The sequence below is a fragment of the Peromyscus maniculatus genome, chromosome 2 (assembly GCF_049852395.1).
Source record: "Peromyscus maniculatus bairdii isolate BWxNUB_F1_BW_parent chromosome 2, HU_Pman_BW_mat_3.1, whole genome shotgun sequence".
Classification (NCBI taxonomy): domain Eukaryota; kingdom Metazoa; phylum Chordata; class Mammalia; order Rodentia; family Cricetidae; genus Peromyscus; species Peromyscus maniculatus.
This window is the reverse complement of record NC_134853.1, coordinates 80,730,162-80,756,393: the sequence shown is the minus strand read 5'-3', so window position 1 is coordinate 80,756,393 and position 26,232 is coordinate 80,730,162. Positions and strand designations below refer to the sequence as shown.

The window sequence follows — 26,232 nt, the reverse complement described above, 5'->3', positions numbered from 1 at the left end:
GTCATTTGTGTCTGCATCTGGTTCATCTTTTCTAGGTCACCAGGTGGCCCATGCTCCAGAGTCAGATCTCTTCTCGGAGAGTGGCAGCGAGATGAGTAGCAGACCGTCCCACAGTACCTCCAGGGTATCTGCGTATGTATGAGATCTAGTCGGCGTGCGGACTGTGCAGAGACAGAATAATAGACTGGCTTTCTACAAGGGTGGACAGTGCAGGGGGAGTGAGAGAGTGTCCCTCAGGGCCAGTGTACACTGTGCAAGGACTTCCAGCCCCTCCTTGAAAAGTTCACTTCTTACAGTAGAATTCACATTGTTTTCTCCTCCTCCTCCTCCTCCTCCTCCTTTTTTTTTTTTCGAGACAGGGTTTCTCTGAGTCGTTTTGGTGCCTGTCCTGGATCTCGCTCTGTAGACCAGGCTGGCCTCGAACTCACAGAGATCCGCCTGCCTCTGCCTCCCGAGTGCTGGGATTAAAGGCGTGTGCCAACACGGCCCGGCTTGTTTTTTTTCTTCTCTTCATTGTTCCAATGTGCTATCAGATGAACCTTATTTTACCTTGCCCTTTATTTTTTAAGACAGGGTCTCACCATGTAGCCCTGGCTGGCCTGGTACTTGCTGTGTAGACCAGGCTGGCCTCTCATGCATAGAGATCCACCTGCCTTTACCTCCTGAGTGCTGGAACTAAAGGCGTATGCCATCACCCCTGATCTTACCCTGCATTTTAATCCAAACTGAAGGGAGAAAGAGTTCTTTAGCTTTCCTCATTTGCCTCTCCCTAGACTCCACTGGTTACATGTGGCTGTAACACCTCTTTACTAAGTCTCCCAGACAGGAATGCTGTTTCTTAGAAGGTGGTGGCCAGCAGGCACAGGAGGAACATTTTTCTCAACATCTCTCATTTCTGACAGGAGGTCATCTAAAAACCGGCGCAAGGCAGAGCGGAAGAAGCACAGCCTCAAAGAAGGGGGTCCTCTAGAGGACCTGGCGCTTTTGGAGGCTCTGAAGGAAGTGGTCCAGAGCATTGAGAAGTTGAAAGGTATATCTCAGTGCTCACCATGATTCTTGACCACAGAAAGTAGCAAGCAGTAGCACAGACCGGCATGCTGTGTACATAGTTAAGGTGCAGCATGGGACTGCTGAGATGGCTCAGAGGATACAAATTCCTGTCACCTAGCCTGACAATCTGAAATCCATCCCTGGGACCCACATCATAGAAGGCAAGGCCACCTCCCTGAAAGTTGCCTTCTGATCTCACAAATAAAATGTTTACAAACCAACAAGCAACAGTGATGCTGTGTTCGAGGTAGAGCAGTGATTCTAGAACCTGTGGGCCAGGACCCCTTTGGGGGCGTCAGACAACCCTTTCCCAGGGTTGCATGTCAGACATCCTGCATATCTGATGTTTACATTATATAACAGTAGCAAAAATTACAGTTAGGAAGTAGTGATGAAAATAATCTTATGGTTGAGGGTCACCACAACATGAGGAATTATATTAAAGGGTTGCAGCATTAGGAAGGTTGAGAACCACTGAGTTAGAGGGAAGAAATAACCAGTCAGTGGGAGGCTCATGTCCATACACATTCCTAAGTCAGCCCTTCCCAGCCCTAAAAGAGAAGCCTTCCTGGGAGCTAGTTAGTAGTGCTTAGGCCAGGAACAGGGACTGCACAGGACAGCTTTCTGCTCATTCAGTCAGTGTCTCTTTCCTTCTTATGTGCTGAATTACTTAGCTTTTGGGAAGAAGAGGGTGGAAGAATGCATCTGTAGGGTGGCACTAGACACTGTCACCTGGGAAAGAAGTTACTGTATGATTCCAGCTGGAGCTGGGGCTACAACTCACCGCTTCCATATTCTTCTCTCCAGATGAAGTGCACACTATTTTAAGGGTGCTCTTTCTCTTTGGGTTTGAAGAGCAAGGAAAGGAATTGCAGAAAGCCTTTGAGAGCACTCTGAAGCTGCTGGAGAAGGCAGCTCCAGAAATCTGGACTCCGGCCAGCCAGGAGAGTGCAGTCACCTCTGTAAGTTTCCTCGGGCACCACGTGCAGTCTCACCCTTTTCCCAGCATCCCCAGAGTCAGGAGGCAAAGAAGACTTGCCCTGCCAGTGTCAGATCAAATGGCCTTAGCTTTGTGCTCACCTCAGCAGTCTACCTGTTTCATGCTAAGGTGAAGTAGGTTGTTGTTTTCCTTTTCAGATAGAGCAGCTCTCGTAGGGATGATGGGAAATCTTCGGTGACAGTGGAGTAGGGAGGGGAAACTAGGATTAGAGGCGATGGCTCCCTTCCTAGGCTGCAGTCACAGAGGCGGGGGGGGGGGGGGGGGGAGGTGAGCTCTGTGTCCCATGAAGCATCCCCATGTATTGTCATCCATCTGGTCTTTCGGCCTCTGCTGGCTACTTGAGCCCTCAAATCTACTGTGGAGTTTTGATCAGGATTTAGAAAGGCTGGTTGTCACTCAGAGTTCAATAAAGAAAACAAAATCCACACCCGTTAATTTCCCACGGAGAGTTTAATACCTGGTTGATTAAATAAGCATTGAAGGGCTGAAAAGGCAAAAGAGGAGTACAGGAGATTGAGAGAGAAACGGAGAATGACTAGAGAAGTAGCTTCTGCCCCTGCAGAGGGAGGAAAGGAAAGAGCTTGGGGATGGTGACAGGTCAGAAGCCCATGGTCTGCATCCTCTGGAGAGGCTGCTTGTTAGTGAGAGTTGAGGGTGGTGGTCCTGATGAGGCTAGTTTAAGTGTTCAGAGATGAATGGAAACTGGAATGAATGGCCCTTCAAGACAAACATGTTGCTCTCCCTTCCAGCTTTGCACTCTCCCTCTAGTCCCCCTTGTTGGTGGAATATAACAGGGAAGGAGCTGGTGAAGAGATGTGTGCATCATGTCCCAGCCCTGGCCTCACTGGCTGGGTACCAGGGTGGGTTTGGTGCTTAGCGACAGGAGGTTGCAGTCATTCCACTGGCTAGAAATGTGCTGGATTCTAGGTTTTGATTTCCTAGGTTACTGGGGATACTTCCCTGGGTGTTTTACCTGAATGTTTGGAAGGTTTGATAAGAGGGTGGATATTTGTAAAGAGCACTTTACAAACCACAGCAAGAGCTGGGCGGTGGTGGCGCACGCCTTCAATCCCAGCACTCGGGAGGCAGAGGCACAGGAATCTCTGTGAGTTCGAGGCCAGCCTGGGCTACAGAGTGAGTTCCAGGAAAGGCGCAAAGCTATACAGAGAAACCCTGTCTCGAAAAACCAAAAAAAAAAACCACACAGAACAGCAGCTAAAAATCTGGATGCCACAAATGTTTGAATTTACTATAATGGGTGTTGCCTAGAAATACAATTATCTTCAAAACTGCAGTGTTTTGAAGTCAGTGATTTAGAATGCCTCTCCACTTCTGTTCAGATCACATTACTTTCTGAGGTACCAACTGTGTGACTCTTGTAGGGAAAATATGCATATTTGCTTTGTTTGTTGGTATGGAAATGGGCCGTGTTCAGGGGGCCGTGAGTCACTTTAAGTGCTCTTGAGCTCATGGTGTTACTGCTGACAGTGTTCGGCAGGGACACAGGCAAAGGTGAATGAGAGCAAAGCAGAGGGCTGGTCTCTGCCAGAGCTCGCTGCAGCATGGACCCCAGTGAAATCCACCTGGTATGACACATCTATGTATTTCTTTTAATATAAAAATTACTGCTTCTTAGAGTTCTTTGAGTAGAATGGATCCTTTGTGTGTCCCATAGACTTTGATTTTCCCCTCCCTGTAGGTTATGGTCTGCTCCTTTGGAAAAGGCCAGGCAGGTATTGTTGAGAGCCCCTCCTCCTCTGTTACGTGTTTCTGGAGTCAGGAGACTTAGAGGTCTGAGAGGAGCGTAAAGAAGCTGGCGTGTTGCAGCCACACAGGAAGGGAAAGCTGTCCCGTCGGTACCATGGCTGAGAAGACAGCAGCCTCAGTTGCTCCTGGTGGAGACAGTAGGTCAGCCTCCATCTGAAGCACGACCTCTGCTCACCTAACCTGTGTTCCTCTTAGGTCCTAGGCCCGAGTTCCACTGTGAATAGCATCACTGCCTCTTACCAGCAGCTGCAGCTGCAGCAGCAGCCACAACAACAGCAACAACAACAGCCTTCTGTCCCTGTTCTCGGTAAGTGACTTCTCTCTCCACATGGCCTCAGTGCTGCCCAGGGCTGGGTGACTGGGGCGGTCAGCTGTGTAAGGGATCCCTTTCAATTCTGAGGCCACATTTAAGTGGCGCTAATGCTTCTAGTGGTGGTGGCTTGGAGGGGAGGCTACAACATGACTTGTATTGGTTTGTTTGTATGTTTGGAGACAGGGTCTCACTGTGTAATTCTGGCTAGCGTGAAACTCACTCTACAGATCAAGCTGGCCTTGAACTCATAGATCCCTGTCTCCCGAGTGCTGGGATTAAAGGTGTGCACCACCACTCCCAGCACAACATGAAATTTTATTTACTTATGTATTTTTAAATAACTCTTGAGAAATCTGTGCCCATTCTGTCTCTAACATCTCTCCCTGCTCTCATAATGCCTGTATTTCAATCTGAATTAAAACCTTTTCTCAACCAACTATAACTTTGCTTTAAAAAAAAAAATGCAGTGACAGTTGCAGGCCCATGTATCCATCCATGCACATATGCATGTCACAATTGCAGCATGAGCCTAAAAGTGCACACCTATACGCATGGGAGACTTCTGAGTTGGGATTTTGGCTATTGCAGTTACCCTTCCCATCTTCAGAACCTCTTTAGGAGATGGATATTGTATCACCTTGCAACTGATGTTAGAACTTGAAGGCACATCTAAATATTATCATTTCTGTACATTTCCTGCTTAGTTCAACCTAAAACACTTTGTTTGCTGTGAGAGATGGTTCTCAGTTACATGACATATTCCTAAAAGGTTCAAACATCAAAGCTTCATCTTGAAATTCACTGGCATGTACTCGGCACCTAAGTATGTGCACTTCCGGTGGACGCCCCACCATCCCAGCCTCCCTGGGCTCTGGGAAGCCGTTGGTAAGTTCTACACTAACTGCCTTTGAAAACTGCTGTTCCTTGCTCAGGTGTGACAGGCAGTGGTCTGGAATGGTTTTCCTAGAAAAGCTGTGCTGTGATAGCATTTGGATGACATTTGGAGTAGGCCTGCATGTTCCCAGCACCTTGGTTGTCATCTTGTTTCATCTGCTGGGAACTGTGGTCCTTGTTCCTTTCTGCCTGGGATTTGGCAGGCCACCTTTGCCAACACTTCCACACGAAGATTTGTCCTGTGAACAGAGACTTCGTCTTAGACCTAAGGCCGTTTTGCTGTTCTATTCCCTACGCCCATTCTTGCTGCTGGCCTGGTGATGACCTTCGGGCCAGCTCCAGTCACCCCTTGCCCTGGGTTTTTCTAATGGCTGACCAGCATCAGAGGACACTTCTGCTTTTCTCTGTAAAGTCTGTAACATGTGAGGGCTCCTCATTGGAGTTTATAACATCAGTGTCCTATGGCTCCAAGGTTGGGTGGTATTTAATTACATTTCTTGTCACTGTGACAAAATTACTCCATCATGTCAGGGACAGCATGTTGGTAGGAGCAGCTTGCTGCTATGGTGGCAGGGTTGTGTGGCAGCTGATGGTAGCATGACACCAACCAGGAACCAGAAAGGTCAGGTTCAATCCAGGCAGAAGCATAGCAGCTCATAAACCCCACTTCAGCTCAGCTCCTGTGTCTGCCAGCTGTGCCCCATGTCCAAAAGGTCCTACAACCTCCCAAAGCACTGCCACTAGCTTGGGATCAATTGTTTAAATACATAGGTTTTGTGTAGGTCTGGTGGCTTTACATTCAAATCCTGACAGGTAGAAAGGGGGAAAGTTGTAATTCAAAAGTAGCCAGCAAAAAAAATAGCCCCGTTGCCCTTGCCCAGCTAACAGTGGTGCAAATATACTCACATTACTGCAGGCATTGGCAACACCTGCAGGTCATTCTCTGTGGGACACAGAGTCATACAGGTCATAGAGTGGCACTGATTGATTGATTGATTGATTGATTGATTGATTGCAGGTCTTGCAGAAGTGGAGGATTTCATGACATAGCTTGTAGTGGTGCTGGGAAAGCTCCAGACTTGAGGCTGGCTGGATATTAGGGTTTTGAGTGCTTCCCAAGGGGATCTGATGGTAAAGCCTCGCTGAAGAGTCATCAAAGTATTTATTAAAATGATTCTTCTTGCCTCATGAAAGTCAAACATGAAAATGTAAAGCACATCCTCTTTTGCTGTCAGTCGGCCAGGTTGTCACTCTCCTGCCCAAAGTTTGACATTTTATACTTATTCTTGGTTAACTCCAGAATCAAATATAGTTTAATTATGTCCTGTTTTTAAAAGACAGTAGATTCTTTTATAACTTTTTTTTAAGATAAAATCTCATTCAAGCGTTAACCACTGTGAAATTATGGACCTTGTTTAACCCTGTTTTGGTAGTGATATTCTTTTATAACCACAACTCATGGTGGGCTTTGTGTATGTAGTTTGGCTTGGTGGGGGTGGTATATTTCTGGGAAATGACGAGGTAAGGGGTAATTAGAAACTGTATGGTCAGTAGAAAAATCTGGATTGCAAAGTATATTGAAGAAAATTAAAATTTGATCCTCAAATAGTGACACAGGCCTGTGATCAGGCAATTTGTAGTTAATTTATGTTTGTATAAGCATGTGTTTGTATAAAGTACAAAATCATGGTTTAAAAATTCTCTTGAAGATTTTTGTTATGTTGCTAAATATTTTAAAATCATTTTAATAGTACATATGCAGATATACTGCTAGAAATTTAATTATTAGCAAATGAGAGAAACATATATACATATATACATATTTATTGGTTTTTTAAGACAGGGTTTCTTTGTGTAGCCTTGGCTGTCCTAGAACTAGCTCTGCAGAACAGGCTGACCTCGAATTCACAGAGATCTACATGCCTCTGCCTCCCAAATGCTGGGATTAAAGGCATACACCACTACCACCTGGCTCTTTATATATACCTTTTTCATGTCTGTGCTTTCTATATATGATTCCTTGTCAGATAAGAGACTCCTAAAGTCTAAATGAAGAAATACCAAAGTTTTAGGTTATAATGACAGACTCCCTACCTGAAACTACATCCTACTTTTTAAAAAGTTAGAGTTTGCTGACTATTCTGTTCATAGAATTCTATTATACTTTGTCATTCACTTGACTTGTTGTTACATACTGGCATGTTTTATTTTATTCTGAAAATATAGGAAATCTTTACACATAGTAAAATGTAGATCTTAGGTGTACAATTTGACAGTTTTTTTAAACATGTACACTGCATGGTTGGAGAGATGGCTTGGTGGTTAAGAGCATTCATTCTTGCAAAGGACCAGGGTTGGTTCACCTATAGTGCCTTACAAACCATCCAAAACAGTTCCCTAGGATTCAGTGCCCACTTTGGCCTCCATGGGCACTGTGTGCATATGGTGTAGGTACATACATGCAGATAAAACATTCACATATAATATAAAACACATCTAAAAATTAACAAACAAAAAAGACTACTACCCGTCCCTGTTCAAATACTGAATCTCCTAATGGACATGCCTGAAGCCTGGTGCCCGCCCTCTTCTCTGGGCAGAGCTTCCAGGCTGTGCTTGCTTTGATCCTGTAGAGTTAGGAAGGTAGCAGGCCTATTATCACTTCTCTTCCATTCTTGCTTTCAGATGTTGGGGTTTGCGTGCCACCAAAGATTGACCAGAAAGGCCTGTGGAAGCTGAGCCTGCTGGAATGACTGGCCTGTTAGGAAGGACCACTGGGAAGACCATTTGCCCACTCCCTCCTCGTTGTGCTTCTGGCTGTCTCCCCTCAGAGGCCTGGCTGTGAGAACTGGATAGAAGATGGACTGTCTTTGAACTGCCTGCAGCTGCTGTGCACACCAGCTTTTAGCTAGCACGCGCACTCGGCAGTCTGGGTCTTATTTGAGTGTGCATCTGAAGTACTATCAGACCTTTGTTTTAGCCGACATATTACAGTCTTTTTTTTTTTTAATTGCTATTTTTAGTTGGGCATGGTGGGGCATGCCTACAATCCCAGCAACTCAGGAAGCTGAGGCAGAAAGGATTGGTGCAAGTTTGAGACCAGTGTGGGCTACAGCAGGACCTTATCTCAGAACAACCCAACTTGCTGTTCTTGTATTTAGTGCTATTTGAGAACGTAGTTACTAAAGCAAAAAATCGTGAACTTACATCCAGGCTTGGTTTCTCTTGCAACCTTGGACAACTCTCATTGATTTGATCCTCAGTTCCTGTTGTTTATAGGGAATGATATTTCATTCTACCTCAAAAAAAAAAAAATGAAGACAAGTGGAATCATGTTTCTAAGTTGTTTTGCATTGCTAGCATAGTGTATTATATGAAAACAGGCTGTTAGTGCTGTCAACATTTAGTCGATGTGATTGCATGCACGGCTGGCATTTTTTCACCCAACTCCAAACAGAATAAAAAGTTCAATGTGTTTGGGTCTGGAATGTTGACTCAGCAGTGAAGAGCAATTACTGCTCTTGCAGAGGACCTGGGTTTGATTCCCAGCACCCACACGGCAGCTCACCACCCTCTCTTACTCCACTTCCAGGGGATCTAATGCCCTCTTCTGACCTCAGTGGGCACCAGGCAAGCATGTAGTACACAAAGCTACATGCAGGCAAAACACTCATACATACAAAATAAATAAATCTTAAAAAAAAAGTCTTTTCTTAATTAAATGTGTCATTCAGCCAGGTTATGTGCTACCAGCTTTAATTGGGCTAAACCTCCTTGTGGTGGTTTGAATGAAAATGGACCCCATAGTTTTAGGGGGAGGCACCATTAGGAGGTATGGCCTTGTAGGTGTGGTTTTGTTGGAGGGAGTGTATCACTGGGGACAGCCTTTGAGGTTTCAGATGCGTAAGCCAGGCCCAGTGTCTCACGGTCTGAAGATCTGGACGTAGAACTCTCTCTCAGCTACCTCCTAGCACCATGCCTGCCTGCACGCCACCGTGCTTCCTGTCATGATCATGTTTGTATCCCACCATGATGACAGTGAACTAAACCTCTGAACTGTAAGTCAGTCCCAGTGAAATGCTTTCCTTTAGAAGAGTAGCTGTGGCCCTAGTCTTTTCACAGCACTAGAACCCTAACTGAGACACTCCCCTAACTGCACTGTTGAAGAGACTGTTTTATTGCCTGTGTATATTCTGCTAGAGAATCATCAACGGTAGGTTGGGATGGACTGGAATTTGCTGACAGTGCCCTGCACTTCAGTAAGGGGTAGACAGCAGGCATAGTATGGTAGCAGGGTTGGGGTTACTTGGTTCTCCAGACACTGCCTTCTTTCCTGAGTCCTATTTGTCTGTCCAGGCAGACTCATTCACTTTCTGTGTGGTGTTTAACTGACCTGCTTCATTCTGTTTCCAAAGGCTTTTGGAAGAGTGAGATTAGTTTCTCTTTTTTGTCAAGTCTAGAAAATAGGTCAATTTATTTTAATAAAAGGCTTTTTGAAAGTTCTCTGACAGTTTCCTACATGAACATAATGAATTTTAGTTGTTCTCATCCCCTATCTCTTCTGCTGAAATCTTTTTTCTTCCCTAGAAGCCCCTCTCCTGCTTTCATGTCTTTTTAAGTTCACTCCAGGTTGCTTGTATGAGCAGTTGTGGAAAGCTAGTTACTGGAACACGGGATTTTTTCGTGGGTATACTACCTAGGAAAATAAAATCCCTCCCCAACAAGAATTTCATAGCTGATCCTGGAGTACAGTTAAAAATCTCTCTTATGCTTTTAATGCCAGAACCAGGCTTTCATTACTGTGTGTAAACTAACAGAGAATGTGGCTTTTGGCCCTCAGTATATAGATTACCCAAAATTGTAATTTTAGAAAGACTTACCTGAGTATTGGCTATATAAATTAACTTTTCTATATATATTTTAATGTTTCACTGAATAGAAAAAGAAGACAATGTACTGTGCTTTGGAGAGATCTACTTTTTGATTCACCCCATAATGGGTTTACTACAATTAGATGCCAGTTTCAAAAGGCTGTGAGTACTTTGTAATGACTCTTTGTCAGGGATCCGTTATATGACATTTATTGTATTGGAATGCTCTTACTTTGGATAAAAGTGAGGAATCCATGCTAACAGACTAGAAATGGGGGTAAATGTGCCTGCTGACAATGGTGTAAATTTTCACAGATGCTCAGTTTCTTTAATATTACAGCATCTAAGTGTGGTAGTGCATGCCTTTAATCCCAGCACTCAGGTGGCTGGGGCACTGGGATCTTTGAGTTCAAGGCCAGCCTGGTCTACATAATGAGTTACAGGACAGACAGCCACAGTTACTTAGAGAGACCCTGTCTCAAACAAAAAACCCAATGCTACAGCAAGAGGAACTAATTTGTACCATTTATGGCCACTCTTATCTGTGCAGGAGTAAATTTTGCTGATTTTTGAGATTAAGTAGGCCTAGCAGGTCCTCTGTATTGAAGGCTGAGACACGGAGGGACCTATAGGGTGTGGGACAAGAGAAATGAGAGCTAACTTTGGGGAAAGCTGTCAGAAAACACATGGTTCCCCTAGGCTCTAGCTCAATGCAGATTCTCACCACAATATTTAAAAACTCTTGATTTCTCTGGCTCGTGTTGAGTAAGAGTTGTTCTCTGGCCTGTGTTGTCCTGGAGCTTTGTTCAGTACTGCAGCCATCAACAGGTAACTTGCAGAGAGCTGTCTTCCTCCATCATTAGACTTCACATTCACACTCTGAAATCTGGGATGGAAGCCAGTATTTGGAGGTGTTCAGGGATTTTCATTCTTAATTTGGGGTGCTGGGTCTTGAACCCCTCAGTGCCCTGTACGTGCAAATCAAGTGATCTCTACACTCCCAGTCCTAATGTTTTTATGTCTTTATGAGTATAACTTGTATAACTTAGCACTTCTACACATTTAAAATGATTTTTGTCTCTTTATGTACACACACACACACACACACACACACACACACACACACACACACTTTTGAAAAACTTGTCACCATTACGTTATACCTGAAGAGCATGTGAAACTCACTCACTGTGTGGTCAAGCTGGTCTTGAACTGGCTGCAGGCCTCCAACCTCTCAGCCCTTGAATTCTGGAACTAGCGTGCACTACTTAGCCTAGTCGAAGGGCATTTAGAAACAGAAAGCAAAAACCTGGCAGTTCTTAGTAATTTAAGGTGACTGCAAGTTGGAAAGCAAAGTCAGATTTTTTTCCCCCTCCTTGTCTTACTGTTCTAGTGCAGTGAAAAGATTCTATGACCAAGGTAGCTCTTATAGAAGAAGCATTTAATTGGGAGCTTCCTTACATTCAGAAGATTGTCCATCACTGTTATGGTGGGGGGGCATGGGTGTAGGCAAGCAGGCATGGTGCTAGAAAAGTAGCTGAGAGCTTTACATCACTGGGCCTGGCATGCGCTTTCGGAACCTCAAAGCTGACTCCCAGAGACACATCTCCTCCCACAAGGCCATGCTCCTAACTCTTCTCAGACAGTTCCGCTTACTGGTGACCAAGCATTCGAACATAAGAGCCTGTGAAGACCATGCTCACTGAAACCACTACTCGGTTTGGCTAGTCCATACTGCGTAAGCCCACAGGGTCTTCAGCTCTCACACCTGCGGATGAGGATTGAAATCTCCACTTATAGCTAACTAAATGCTCAAGGTAGAGCGGTGGTTCTCCACCTTCCTAACGCTGCGACCCTTGAATACAGTTTCTCATGTTGTGGTGACCCCCAGCCATAAAATCACTTTTTTGCTACTTCATGACTAGTTTTGCTGCTGTTATGAAGTGTACATATCTGATACAAAGGGGTCATGACCCACAGGTTGAGAACCATTGCTCAAGAGGCTGTATACAGCTAAGGCTCCCTTGGTGCGTTTGGTGACACTGAATGGTGCTCTTGACGCCTGAGCCCTGTGTTCTCTGTGCGCAAGCCCTTTCCTGGGCCCTAGGCCACCTTTACTCAAAAATGTCAACAGACATCTTGGTATAAAGACGAGGGTTTAGGTTCTGAATCCACAAACTTTAGTGTCCTTGGACAAAGGAACTTCACTTTCCTGAACTATCTATAGGCATTTTGAGTGACATTCTTTGCCTGAGATGGCATTTAGGCAGGGTATTTTCAATTTCCCTGCCTCTACTCACTAGATAGTTGTCTTAAAAGACATGACCACGGCAGCTTATAAACGAACACATTTAATTGAGGGGCAGGTCGCTTACAGTGTCAGAGGTTCAGTCCATTATCATCATGGCCGGGAGAATGGTGGCATGCAAGCAGACATGGTGCTGGAGCTGACTCATGCTACAGGAAGTCAACTGACACACTGGGCGGTATCTTGAGCATAGGAAACCTCAAAGCCCGCCCCCAGAGTGACACACTTCCTCCAACAAGGCCATACCCACTCTAACAAAGCCACACCTCCTGATAGTACCACTCCCTTTGGGGGCCATTTTCTTTCAAACCACCACAGTAGTAGTACGTATTTCCATCCCTGTAGTAACAAACTTGTCGTGTTACCTCCAGTTAACTGTTAAACTTAGATGACATCAAAAGTACTAAACTGTTACATGTTTCTATGTGTGAAGCCTGTCTTTTCTACAGGGACAGGTGGATCCACTGAGAGAATTGAAAGTGCTTTGAGAAGGAATGCTGTTGTATTAGCTTTACATTGACATTTTGTGTTTAGGCCTGGAGCTTCCTGGAGACTCCCTTCAGAAGATATTTCCCATCCCTCCCTCATCAAGACCCTTCACCCTTTTGGGGCTCATTGACTCGGGCTCATCAACCCCTGTCCAGAGATAGAAGTGATTTATGGTTGGAAGAAAAAACAAAACAAAACAACCTTTAATGAATTTTAGAACACTTACTCTGAGGGTTTATAGGCTTTACCAACACTGAGTAAAGGCATTGAGAGATGGAGATCTAATCAACCTGACTTGTCCCTTAGTGAGTGCTCATGGGTTCTTGCCAGTAGAATAGTCTAAGAAGAAACTTAAGATGTATGGTGTACCCAACTCTTGTCTGATCTCTGACTCTCCAGGGTAAGGCTTAGTCACCTTGCCAAACCATGGGACCTTAGATGTCTTTCCACTGCTCTGTCTCTTCCTCCCTGCTTCAGCTTTCTGGTGTCAGATACGCTGACCCGCCAGTCTGGGTCCAGGCTCTGACGTGTGAGGCTCTCTATGTGAAGACATCTAGGGAGACCTGGAGTTGGGTGAGTGGCTCTTGAGCCTCTGCATGGTAAAGATGCCTGTTTTCTAGATGCTCAAGGGTACAAATGTGACTAAGAACCCCAGTACGACTTAAAGCCTCTTGCTTAAGAGCTGAAAGTCACAGTTGTAGCTATTGGGAGCACTTCTGGAGACCAGATCCTGAAGCATGTATCTGCTTTCCATCAGCTGTGAGAGAAAGCCACTGGTCAATATAGAGAAACTGATTGGGGTGGCTATACATACACCTGAATGGACGAGGGGAGTCCAGTGATGTCTCCCATGGATTCCAGACACTGGGTTTGCATCTGCAGCCTTCCGGTCCTTTATGTCCTAAACAGAAGGCACCTTAACCAGACTTACTCTGGAGGTGACAGACCAGGTGACTGAATTTTGTTCCCTCCCAAGGCATTAGGCAATGGTTAATCAGAGAGTGTCCTGGGACCCTGGAATGTCTCAGGTTGTATATCCCGTAGAGCTCCTCTCTGCTCCAAGGGGCTCAGACCCCCAGTGTGTCAAGGTCTGGTCTCTGGGGATCTCACTGGGGTCCCCAGAAATGTTGTGAGTTATCCACCAGAGAAGACCACTTGGACATGGATTCAAGCCAGAAAGTCTTTATTAGCTGACAACTATGCTGGGTGTTTGGGACCCGAGTGTAGCACTGAACCTCTCTCAGGGTGAGTTTTTGAGCACAAAAACCACATCCTGTGTTGACACAGCCCAGCAAGAACAGTTCGCCAGAAGGGAACTACAGAAGCCGGAAAAGCAAGGTTAGTACATTGAGGGACCCTGCCAGAAGGATGGACTCCGATGGATTAGTTCTTTGTTTTGGTTTTGTCAGGAGTTGCTGCCTGTGTGCTGGGTTCAAGGACTGAATGGTACTTCAGTACATCATGGTGTCCATCGGTTATGCCAAGGTCTGGGGGCATGTTATAGCCAGTCATCCTGGTGGCTTACTATGAACCAGATTTGGGACATAACGGGAGTAAAAAGGAGGTTAAAACAGGGTAGATTATCTTCACCAGCATATTCTAAGCCTTCTGAGTTTGCTGTCAGATGTGAAATACAGTGCTGCTTTGTAGGAGACTAAATTTATTCAGTATTCTGTAGGGAATTGTGGATGGGGATCCCCTTGTATATATATATTTTGAGATAGGGTTTCCCTGTGTAGTTTTGGAGCCTGTCCTGTAACTCTCTCCTCTCTGTAGACCAGGCTGTCCTTGAACTCAGAGAGATCCACCTGCCTCTGCCTCCCAAGTGCTGGGATTAAAGGTGTGCGCCACCACTGCCCAGCTCCCTTTGTATCCTTTAACATCATTTACTCTTAACTTGTTTTTATCACATGTTTCCTTAAACACGTTTTAATGACAGAGTAGTTCCTACAGTGGGAATCTCACAAGGGCCAGAACAATGTTAGCGCAAGTTTTTGCCAAGAGAACCTGAGCCGTCAGCATAGCGCATGTCTGGTCCTCATATCCCCCTCCGCTCCCAGGCTTCTGCATCATTTAAGGTGATGATCCATCTGTGTGGCTCTCACTATGTCAGGAAACAGACACACTGTCCAGGAAGGGGACACCAGGGGGTTTTAATGCTACAGGAATGAACATGCCAGCTCAGCACCATGTATAAAAGGTGTTCCCTCATGTAGTAAAGCTGACACACTGTCACCACAGTGGCCATGCTACATCAGTTCAGAAGCACCTTCTGTAGAGGAAGAAAGGCCCATGTTCCTCGTACTCAAAGCGGTGAACCCACAGTGGTTGGAAACCTTGGAGCGAGGCCAGGATAGAGCCACCAGTCCACACTGCAGTATCTCTCTCAGGCAGAACGTTCACCTGTGGCAGGTCATTGGGACACATGCTGCTCAGTTCCTTCTGCAGGCGGTTAGGGAAACCCTTGAGCATAGTGCTTCCCCCACAGAGCAGGATGTTCCCCATGAGGTCTCGTTTGAGTGCGATGTCACACTTGTTAAGGCAGGACACTGTCTGGGTGTGGAGGCCCAGCTGCATGGACTTGATCAGAGATGGCTTGAAGAACATCTCTGAGCAGAGGAACCTCTCCTGGCCCAGACGGATGTCTTTCCCATCAGGCAGAGTATAATGGATCTCATGTTCACTGGGAGGGATTTTCTTCTCCTCAATGGGGTCTAGGGCCACGAAGCAGCATTTTGTCTTGATGTTCTCCACAATACTGATATGGTCCTCAGTGAAGTATTTTCCAGAGCTGTTCATCAAGCTCATCAGGTACGCCGTCATGTCAGATCCTGCATAGTCTAGCCTCCCCGTGATGCTAGGCAAAGGATAACCCTCATAGATGGGAACCACATAGGACACACCATGGCCAACCTCCACCACCAGGCCGGAGGTGCGACCGTATGAGTACATGGACAGGCGGGATTGGTAGGCGATGTGCATTGCAGGCGTGTTGAAGGTCTCAAACAGCATCTCAGCATACTTCTCTCTGTTGGTGTGAGGGCTCAGGGGTGGGTCTGAAACCAGGACTGCATGCTCCTCTGGGGCGATCTTCATCTCCTGTCGGAAGAGGTATTCCCAGATGTCCTGTACTGTGTCCCAGTCCACAATGATACCATGACGCAGGGGGTTGACCAGCTTGAGATGTATTTCTGGGTTAAGGAGCTCGTGCCCCACGAAGGTCTCTTTGCGATTATCCCCAGTCTTGGCTGTCTCCATGTAGGGCTTGCCCACTGTTGTTGAGATCTTATGAGTGGGCTTTGGCAGGCCAGCAAAGCCACATTTACAGAAGCCAGTGCCAAGATCCACAACCACTGCTTTGGTCACCCCTAACTTGGGCCTGTCCTTCGACCCATTTGACTTAGCGGAGGCTTCTGTCTCGGCACTGTCCCGACGAACCCATACTGCCCTCTTTGCTGGGCCATCCTTTAGGGAGGCAGTCTGGAGGAGCTGTGTCTGCATGGAGGCCTGGTTGCCGGCTTTCTTGGCAGGCCCATCCCCTATGTCTGCTGCCTGTGGAGCCCACATGCTCTCCAGAGACATACTGCCCTCAGAAAGCTCCGGATCCTGCTGGCTACAAGGCCTGAAAGGCGTAAATCAGAGAACAGCTTGAGAATCTGCCCAACAGTGACATCACTGATTATGACATAATCCAATGACCAAAGACTTTCTAGATACTGGAGACCATGTTGGGGTACATTAGAGATATTTATTATCTTTGACCGCCCCCCCCAGTTTTGTAGTTAAGCTTGATTTATTCATTCAGTTAATGTTTGTTGAATGCCTGTGACATGCAAGGAATCTAGGAATACCACAGTGAAGAAGCAGCAACAGAGTCCTGCCCCTTCTTGTCTACATTCTAGTTGGTGTGTGCTGGGGGAAAGACACAAGATGTTTGTTGAACAAAATTAAAATTTAGAAAAATTTTTAGAGAAAAATCAGAGGAGAGGGTGGCCGTGCTGATGTGGCTCAGGCATGTAGCTGGAAAGTTTCTCCGGGTCCGCCATGCCCCCATAGTTCTGCAGCCTACTTACAAAATAATCACTCAGAAGCTCATATTAAGACTGTTTGGCCTAATGGCTCAGGCTTCTTGCTATCTAGTTCTTATATCTTAAATTAACCCATTTCTATTCATCTATAAGTTGCCACGTGGCTTGTGGCTTACTGGTACTTTTACATCTTGATTCCTCTGTGTCTGGCTGGTGACTCCTGACTCAGCCTTCCTTTTCCCAGAATTCTCTTCTCTGCTTATCCCACCTATACTATACTTCCTGCCTGGCTATTGGCCAATCAGCATTTTATTTATCGACCAAATTAGAGCTACACATTCCCAGTATACAGAGCAATATCCACAGCACTTCCCCTTTTCTTTTTTTTTTCAAAAAGGAAGGTTTTAACTTTAACATAGTAAAATTACATGTAACAAAACAATTATCAAGCAACAATTATAGTTACAATATCTAGTCTATATAATATTTAGTCTATTTGTGTTTGACAAAATTAAGAAAGATATCCTATCCTATATTTGTGGGTCTAAGGTTTCATATCTAATTTGTCTTTTATCATAACTAAGGAAATCATAACTATCTAATCTTTAACTACATCAAAGACCTTAGAAGGATATAATATTACCTGAGAAATGGGAGAAGGATGCAAGCAACTTTTGGGAGTTTTGCAAGAGTAGACAGACAGCTGGCAACCTGGACAGTCATCCAAAGTTCCTCTGTAAAGTCGGGGCATCTGTCTTCAGCCCACAGGCCTAGAGTCTCTCAGTCACTTTTCTTTGTGTCCTGTAGAATGTCTGGCAGTTTCCTCTGCGAAGCAGGAACCCAAAGGACCATTTCATCAAGCAAAGTTCAGTAGTCACCTTCCTATGGGTTCTGCAAGTCCAGTTGATATCATTTTGTCAAGCAGTCCAAGCAAGAACAGTTTCTTGCCCAAATGACTATTTTGGCCAATAAGAAGATAAACTCCATATAGAGTGTCTTCAATGCCCATCCTCCTCACTGAAATAAATTGGTGCTGCCAGGAGCAGACATGTCTCACTGTCCAGAAAGTTCAAATTTTTAAAACATTTTAAATGCCATATTCTGTAGGTCTTTGGTGTTTGAAGATTACCTACCTAATTGAATTATATATATACCTAGAAAACTTAACATGACTATAATTTTGATTATCATAGAAGACTAATTATTAATCTGTATTTTTTAATTATCCATTACAATCTAAATGAGTTACATAAACATAATACCTCAAACAAGAGTAGAAATATATATACAATATAACAAAATTAACTTTAAACTTGTATCAATAAACTAAAATCCATAGCAATTTCTAAACAAGTTGTTGCTTTTTAAAAGTAGGTTCATTAATCTACCCTTTCATCCTATCATATCTATACTATCCCCTTTTCTTCTTATAAAGAGATTGCATTTATAATCAACCTGCTTTAAATAAAAATAAACATTCATAAACAATATTTTGGGAATTTGAGCATAGCTTCTTATACTACTTCCTGCTGGATGAGGTCACTAACGATCTAATACGAATCCTGAGAAAATTAAGAATTATGGTCAAGTCCTGACTGTAATAGTCTGTGAGGCTGCATTGTCTGAGCCAGTTGCCTTGAAACCATTCTAGATGTTGGATGATCTAGGCCATGGTGTCGTTGGAGACCTTTCAGGGGGTCTTGGCTGGTCAAACCTGATGTATCTTAACTTGGAACAAATCCATAGCCTCTTGTTTCCTGTGGAAACAAAAACAGAGCCTCCTTTCCAAAGCAACATATCCTTAGATCCAAATTTTGAAGTCAAAATATCTTTAAAATATACATATTGGTTTAACTGAGCAGCTTTTGCAATCAAATGTCTTTCTACAGTTAAAAATCTCAAAGAAAACACAATCCAGATTTTCTGTGTAATATCCATCTTTATGTGGCTTATTTTTTATATTACCTTTACTGTCTCTTTAAAGACTTTATTTTTTAAAACTATTTATATAACTGTCTATATTCATTTTCTTCTCTCTTCCAAGCCTACATACATTTTTACGCATAATATAAACCATTTAAAGTCTTGTTCCATCTGAATCTTCCTTATTGTGAATCTGTTGCTTTGAACTGCAGCATTCTCCACCCACCTCAGTTTCCCAACATGGCAGAACTACGATTACCACCAGACTCTGGGAGGCAGTGGGTCTGTGCCTCTATCAAAGCAGTGTGTAGCCCAGAAACCTCCTCTTCTTCTTTTTTTTTTTTTTTTGTTTGTTTGTTTATATTAGCGAAGGCTAAATCCACCATACAGTGTAATGTGCGACTTGCAGAAACCTCTGTGTAACTGGGCGGGAATCTGCAGCCATGCCGTAGGTCAAGCCCACATGCCATGAACACGCCATACTGTAGCTCAAGCTATCATGTTGCAGGGTCTCACCACATGCATGAGACATGAAGCAGGAACCTGTTTTTGGCTCTGTTTAGAATTGATTATTAAGTATTTTCAGGTTTCAGGTAGAAACTTGAGCTGCTGGACGCCATTTGTAGCTGGAGGTTTTCCTGTGCTTGCCCGGCACCAAGGACCCCACAGCCACTTCTAAAATAATCACTCAGAAACTTATATTAATTAAAACTGGCCCAATGGCTCAGGCTCCTTGCTATCTATCTATCTGCTCCTTATCTAGTTTTTATATCTTAAATTAACCCATTTCTATTCATCTATAAGTTGCCATGTGGCTTGTGGCTTACCGGTACTTTTACATCTTGCTTCCTCTACATCTGGCTCACAACTCCTGACTCAGCCTTCCTCTTCCCAGAATTCTCTTCTCTGCTTATCCCGCCTATACTATACTTCCTGCCTGGCTACTGGCCAATCAGCACTTTATCAGCCAAATCAGAGCAACACATTCACAGCACACAGAGCAATATCCACAGCACAGTCAAGACTCCCTGAGCTGATAGCAGTTGTGTAAAGAGCTGAAGGAGGTGACTGGGGGACATGAGTGTTAGGGATGCAATAGGTGCAGAGGGCTAAGTCACATGACTGGGGAGTTAGATGCAGGCAAGTCCAGCCTGTGGCCTGTGGTAGTATATACGTTTACTAAAGCAACCATACCCATTCACTGATGAATTGCCCATGGCCATAAAAAACAGAGTGCAATCAGCATCACGAAGACTGGCCCAAAAGCTCCATGGAAATAAGTGTGACTGTCCCCTTATAGAAGATTGCTGACCTCAACTGAGAAAAGCTGCACAAAGGCCTGTGTGACCAGGAAAAGAGCCTGGAAATGTCGATGGGGTGGGTGGGAGAAGCAAGGCTGGTAGTGGAGAACAGACAAGTGCTGTGGATATGGCTCTGTATAAATAAAACGCTGATTGGCCAGTAGCCAGGCAGGAAGTATAGGCGGGACAAGCAGAGAAGAGAATTGTGGGAACAGGAAGGCAGAGGAGTAGACACCAGCCTGCTGTCCAGGGAGCAGCATGTAAAGGCAACAGGTAAAGCCACAGAACACGTGGGACATGTAGGTTAACAGAAATGGGCTGAGTTTAAGTGTAAGAGCTAGTCAGTGGTAGGCCTGAGCTAAGGGCTGAGCAGTTTAATTAATATAAGCTAAATAATAATATTATTATAAAATAATCTGAGTGATAATATATATATATTTTTTGGTTTTTCGAGACAGGGTTTCTCTGCGTAGCTTTGTGCCTTTCCTGGAGCTCACTTGGTAGCCCAGGCTGGCCTTGAACTCACAGAGATCCGCCTGGCTCTGCCTCCCGAGTGCTGGGAATAAAGGCGTGCGCCACCACCACCCGGCGGTAATAATTTTATAAGCAGTTGCGGGGAACATGGGGCTGGGCAGGACTGGAGAAAACTCCAGCTACAGACAAGTCTCATCAGGCCATGGGCCATTGCAAGGACTTCCGTTCTAGGTGAGCAGGACTAGGAAGTACTAGAGAAATCTGAGCAAATAGACACCATTGATCTGGGTTAGTTTTTACTAGGATTACTGCTGCTGTGATGGCTGGCAAGCTCTTCTGCCTCATTTTGAGGACTAAGGTAATGAGTAGATAATCTTATGAAGAATTAGTTTTGAACATAGATTTGCACTCTTTTATTAGGGTCATAGAGTGTGCATTGAAATATGACCCAACTGAGTCCCACCAGTGTGAACATTAAGGCACAGGCACACAGCTTTCCCAAGGATATCCAGTAGGAGTAGACAGCCTTCCTCCCCAACATGTGCTGCATACACACCTTGACACCTAACATGCATGTATGAGGCTGCTTGGCCATTATCTCTTCAGCTGGACATACTGATCCATACCCATCACACTTAGTGCAGAGGTCTTTAGGAGACCTTGTTAATCGGTGTTAGGTGAACTTCAGTTGAAGTATTACCACTCTTAAAAACCATTTGCTCTTGAATTCTGAACCTCTATGCAGCTCTGCCCAGTCCCCAAGATTCCACAAAATAACATGGGAAGCACCCAGTACTGTGCCCGGCTTTCTGTATGGGCACAAAGTATCAATGCCAAGGAGCAGAGGAGGAAAGGAATGAAAAAATCGTCACTAAATGGCCAGACATGGACATGTGAGAGGGAGCAGAGAGCACCAAGGTCCAGTGTGGTGGGTTCTCGAGCTCCTGGTCATTAGCTCTGTCCTGGAGCAAACCAGTTAGGAAGGTGTGTGGAGGGTGAAAAGAGCAAACTCCCCCCATCTAAATGGGCCATTCCTGGTGACATCACAACCCTGAGTGGTTGCCAAGGCACTGCTGGTGGCCTCTCATTTTCTCCCCAGGAGCTCTAGGGTGTGGATGTAAGGCGGCGAGGAAGGGAGGCAGATGGCGACAAAGAACAGCCCTAGCCCTAAGCCCATGGGCACAGCCCAGGGCGACCCTGGAGAGGCAGGAACACTGCCAGTCCCTGAGGCTGGCATCCGGGACACAGGTTCCACTCAACTGAAGATGAAGCCCAAGAAAATACGCAAGATCAAGGCGCTGGTCATTGACTTGGGTTCCCAGTACTGCAAGTGTGGCTACGCCGGAGAGCCAAGGCCCACCTACTTCATCTCCTCTACCGTGGGCAAGCGCAGCGCGGAGCTGGCAGCAGACGCTGGAGACACCTTCAAGGAGACTTACGTGGGCCATGAGTTGCTCAACATGGAGGCATCTCTGAAGCTGGTTAACCCACTGAAGCACGGCGTTGTGGTGGACTGGGATTGCATCCAGAACATCTGGGAGTACATCTTCCACACCGCCATGAAGATCCTCCCGGAAGAGCACGCGGTGCTGGTGTCCGACCCTCCGCTCAGCCCCAGCAGCAACCGGGAAAAGTACGCGGAGCTCATGTTCGAGACCTTTGGCATCCCCGCCATGCACGTGACCTCCCAGGCGTTACTGTCCATCTACTCATATGGCAAGACCTCCGGGCTGGTGGTGGAGAGCGGGCACGGCGTGTCACATGTGGTGCCCATCTCCGAGGGGGACCTGCTGCCGGGCCTGCCCAGCCGTGTAGACTATGCCGGCTGCGACCTCACCAATTATCTCATGCAGCTGCTCAATGAGGCAGGTCACAAGTTCTCGGATGATCACCTGCACATCATAGAACACATCAAGAAGAAGTGCTGCTATGCCGCGCTGCAGCCAGAGGAGGAGATGAGCCTGGGCCTTGAGGAGCTGCATGTAGACTACGAGCTCCCGGACGGCAAGGTCATCACCATCGGCCAGGAGCGCTTCCGCTGCTCCGAGATGCTCTTCAAGCCCTCTCTGGTGGGCTACACCCAGCCCGGCCTCCCGGAGCTCACGGCTGACTGCCTGGGCCGCTGCCAGGACACTGGCTTCAAGGAGGAGATGGCCGCTAACGTGCTGCTGTGCGGTGGCTGCACCATGCTGGATGGCTTCCCCGAGCGCTTCCAGAGGGAGCTGAGTCTCCTCTGCCCGGGGGAGAGCCCCACGGTGGCCGCTGCTCCCGAGAGGAAGACGTCGGTGTGGACCGGCGGCTCCATCCTGGCCTCGTTGCAGGCCTTCCAGCAGCTTTGGGTCAGCAAGGAGGAGTTTGAGGAGCGGGGCTGCGCAGCCATCTACAGCAAGTGCTAAGGGGCGGGCCCCACAGGCAAGAGCTGGAAGCAGAGCCCCCCCGGGGGGCTACTCTATACCTTTACAGAATTTCACATAAAAGTTTAACCTATTAACAATCATGTCTGGTCTGGAGTTCTTGGTCGAATCCGATAGCAGGTGGTGACAGGTTGAGTTTAGAGATAACTGCCTTCTCCTTAGACTGAGTGTATGTGCCTCAGAAGTGAGACGTACCATCTCCTGGGAGGTAAGATGGATGCCAAGCTGTTTTACAGCTGCTGTGGCAACGTTTCTTTCCAGAAAGGAAGGTAGCTGGAAGATGGCCCATCCCGGAGCAGAGAGAGTCTCGTTAAAATGGCTGGTGCCTGAGTCAAACCAGCGTGAACTAATCCCAGATCCTTTAGGTCTCTGAGCGCATGCGTTCCACTTCCCGGTGCCAGTTCCAGTTATGTGTCCGTCCTCCATCTGCCCCTTATAATAGTCTCCTCTGCAGCAGAGGTGCATGGAGGGGCCTCTTAGTGAAATATTAAAAGCAGTACCCCATTTCCCCCCTCACAAAAGCACGACTACGTGAGAATTTTGTTCAAAGTTTTAGAGAATGTCTGAAACATCCTAGCACAGAGGTCCAGAGACCTGTGAACCTCCATCTGATATCACCGTCTCGTATGTTCACTTCTGACCTGTCCCGGGGTTAGGCTTGGAGTGTCTGGAGAGCAGCAATTGTGCCTCCCCTCGTTTGAGTTTTCCCGGAACCCAGAGAAGCGACTCCTTATTGTGAGACAGACGGTGACAGGGAGGCCCGAAGATGCCGAGGCTTGTCTAACATTCACCTGCCTACAAAGCAGGAGTCTCCGATTGTGTCCAAAGTGCACACACACATATACATAATTATTGAAATCCTTATTAAAAAAGAGTTTTATGGCTGACTATTACATTTTTCTGTCTGATCAATAGGAAGTGAAGGTAGAGATGTGGCCTGTGGTTTGTATGCTGGGATTGTTTTTAACGGCTCATCAGAGTTGATAGTTAAGTATTGAGGAGTAACTTCACTGGCCCTGGCGGGAAAATTTACACCAACAGAGCCCATCAGCCTCCCCCAGCTTATTTAAGGACTGAGATGGGTATGAGTAGATTATCGTCTGTGGAGGTAATTACCAAAAAAAACCACAACAGAACCCAAACCTGAATGGACCTGCTCTCTGGTCCAGGTCTGGGGAAGAAACAAGGAATCCATATTTGAAAAATCCCCTGAGCAATTCTAATGGACACTCTATTAAATTGCTCAGAAAAGTACGTGGTACATCCTGTGCATATTTCAAGCAAACCAGAAAATTAATTGCTTGACATTAGTGGGACAAGCCAATAGTGCTGATGACCACTCCCTGCAGTCAGGACAGCTTTCTCTAATATTCAAGCTCTACTTCTCCCTGGGCACCACTCATCTGTTTGCTCTCCTGGACTGTGCTTCTGGATATGCCCAGGTGTGCTGGCTAGTTTTATGTCAACTTGACACAAGCTAAAGTCACCTAAGAGGGCTTCAATTAAAATCCCCCCATAAGATCAGGCTGTAGGCAGGCCTGCATTTTCTTTATCAATGTTTGAGGTAGGAGGGTCCAGCTCACTACAGGTGGTGCCACTCCTGGGCTGGTGATCCTGAGTTCAATAAGAAAGCAGGCTGAATAAGCTAGGAGAAGCAAGCCAGTAAGCAGCACTCCTCCATGGCCTCTGCATCAGCTCCTGCCTCCAGGTTCCTTTCTTGTTTGAATTCCTGTCCTGACTTCTTTCACTGATGAACAATGATAAAGTGTGAGCCAAATAAACCCTTTTCACCTCAAGTTGTTTTGATCATGGTGTTTCGTCACAGCAACAGTTGTCCCAGCCAGCGGGATCTTCAGCAGAGACCCTAGAAGGGGGAATGGCGAATGAAAGGGACAAGAGACACAAAGAATTGACAGCAAGACAGTATTCTGATCAAGCTGCAAAATTTTATTTTTCTCAGGTGGGTTTTATAGAAGCAGACCAGGAAACTTTCTTTGGGAAAAGATCAGGGGACTGTTGAGTTGCCAAGCAACCCAACCAAGCAACCTAACCACAAAACATTGTTACTAATGGTCACTGTAGCAGAAAGATAAGAAAATGTTATTTTCTAATAACTCAGGACTTGTCTAGGCATGTCACAAGTTTCTGGTTAGTGGCTCAATACTGGACAACAGAAACTTAACTCAGGCAAGCAATATGGCATGGGTCTTAAAATAAGAACAATTATCAAGTATTGTCTAGAAGAAAGAAAAGGTAATAACATAAATAAAAATGGGACTACAACCACCACCAACAACATCAAACAAAAAGCATAAACTAAATGTCCAGGGCAAAGGTAATTGGCAAGTTACAGAGATTATTTCAATAGCTATCCTATCCTGAAGAATCTAAATCTTGTACCTGATATGCTCTTAGCTAAGATAGGAGAGGACTGTAACTGTAACTATCTAGTCTTCAACCCCATTAAAGACCTGAGAAGGAAAATAATTACCTGAGTGAGTAGGAAGTGCAAACAAGCAACTTCCAAAATATGCAAGAAATGACAGAGACAACTGGCTGCCTGGACAGTCACCCAATGTTTCTCTGCAATATTGGGGCATCCACTTTTGGTTACAGGCCTAGAATCTGACAGACCATTTTCAGAAGCAGGAAAGTTTGAAAGATTGTCCTACCTTGTCTTGGCAAGGTTCAGCAGTTGCTTTTCATCTGTGTCCTGCAGAATGACTGGCAGTTTCTTCTGCAAAGAACCTAAAGGACCATCTCACTTTGTTTTGGCAAAGTTCAGTGGTCACTTTGCTATGAGTCCTGCATTTCAAGTTTATATACCTATTGTCAGGCAGTTGAGGCAAGGACACTTTTTATGCCCAGTGGCTAACCTTTGCCACAAAGAAAGTAAACCCTATATGGAGTTTCTTCTATGCCCATCATCTTCTCTGAAGTAGATTGGTGCTGCTAGGAGCAGACATGTCCCATAGTCATAGAAAGTCTAAGTTTTTTAGAACTCTTTAAATGCCATATTCTGTAGGTCTTTGAAGTGTTTGAAGATTACTTATCTATCTGAATACCTCCTATACCTAGAGAACCTAACATGACTATAAGTTTGACTATTAAGATGACTATTAAGTTGTGTTTTTAAATTATATATTACATTTTAAATATATAATGCATAAACATAATACCCTAAAAAAGACTAGAAATATACATACAGTATAATAAAATTAACTTTAAATTTGTATCAATAAACCAAAATCCATACTAATGTAAAATATGTAAGATTAGTAGTTTTTTTTTGTTTTTTTTGTTTTTTTTTGGTTTTTCGAGACAGGGTTTCTTTGTGTAGCTTTGCGCCTTTCCTGGAACTCACTTGGTAGCCCAGGCTGGCCTTGAACTCACAGAGATC

At 45.4% G+C, this 26,232-nt stretch overlaps 3 protein-coding genes across 7 annotated transcripts in view; 2 read left to right on the top strand and 1 right to left on the bottom strand.

The window, feature by feature from the left end:
• Elp1 (elongator acetyltransferase complex subunit 1) overlaps positions 1-8,499 on the top strand; it is a 63,578-nt gene extending 55,079 nt beyond the window's left edge. For all 5 annotated transcript variants that reach the window (XM_076564236.1, XM_076564237.1, XM_076564234.1 and 2 more), the window contains exons 33-37: positions 36-132; positions 903-1,030; positions 1,858-2,012; positions 4,013-4,124; positions 7,710-8,499. In XM_076564236.1, coding sequence (XP_076420351.1) covers positions 36-132; positions 903-1,030; positions 1,858-2,012; positions 4,013-4,124; positions 7,710-7,777 — 560 coding nt within the window. In that variant the 3' untranslated portion in view covers positions 7,778-8,499. The remainder of the gene's footprint in view (positions 1-35; positions 133-902; positions 1,031-1,857; positions 2,013-4,012; positions 4,125-7,709) is intronic.
• A 6,321-nt stretch (positions 8,500-14,820) lies between these two features.
• Actl7a (actin like 7A) lies at positions 14,821-17,776 on the bottom strand. Its single transcript, XM_006985271.3, has 2 exons — positions 17,364-17,776; positions 14,821-16,314 (listed from the first exon to the last, which is right to left on the bottom strand). Exons 1-2 carry the CDS (start codon positions 17,441-17,443, stop codon positions 14,952-14,954), a joined length of 1,443 nt encoding a protein of 480 aa, XP_006985333.2. The 5' UTR covers positions 17,444-17,776; the 3' UTR covers positions 14,821-14,951.
• Positions 17,777-21,470: 3,694 nt separating this feature from the next.
• On the top strand, positions 21,471-22,906 carry Actl7b (actin like 7B). Its single transcript, XM_006985270.4, has one exon. It carries the CDS (start codon positions 21,561-21,563, stop codon positions 22,812-22,814), a length of 1,254 nt encoding a protein of 417 aa, XP_006985332.1. The 5' UTR covers positions 21,471-21,560; the 3' UTR covers positions 22,815-22,906.
• The last annotated feature ends 3,326 nt before the right edge of the window (positions 22,907-26,232 follow it).

Excerpts from the sequence above, each read along its gene's own strand:
- Actl7a (XM_006985271.3), bottom strand. The coding sequence starts at position 17,443 with ATGACTGTCCAGGTTGCCAGCTGTCTGTCTACTCTTGCAAAACTCCCA. Across the intron at positions 16,315-17,363 it reads ATCCTTCTCCCATTTCTCAG|GCCTTGTAGCCAGCAGGATC; the intron begins GTAATATTATAT and ends TACGCCTTTCAG.
- Actl7b (XM_006985270.4), top strand. The coding sequence starts at position 21,561 with ATGGCGACAAAGAACAGCCCTAGCCCTAAGCCCATGGGCACAGCCCAG.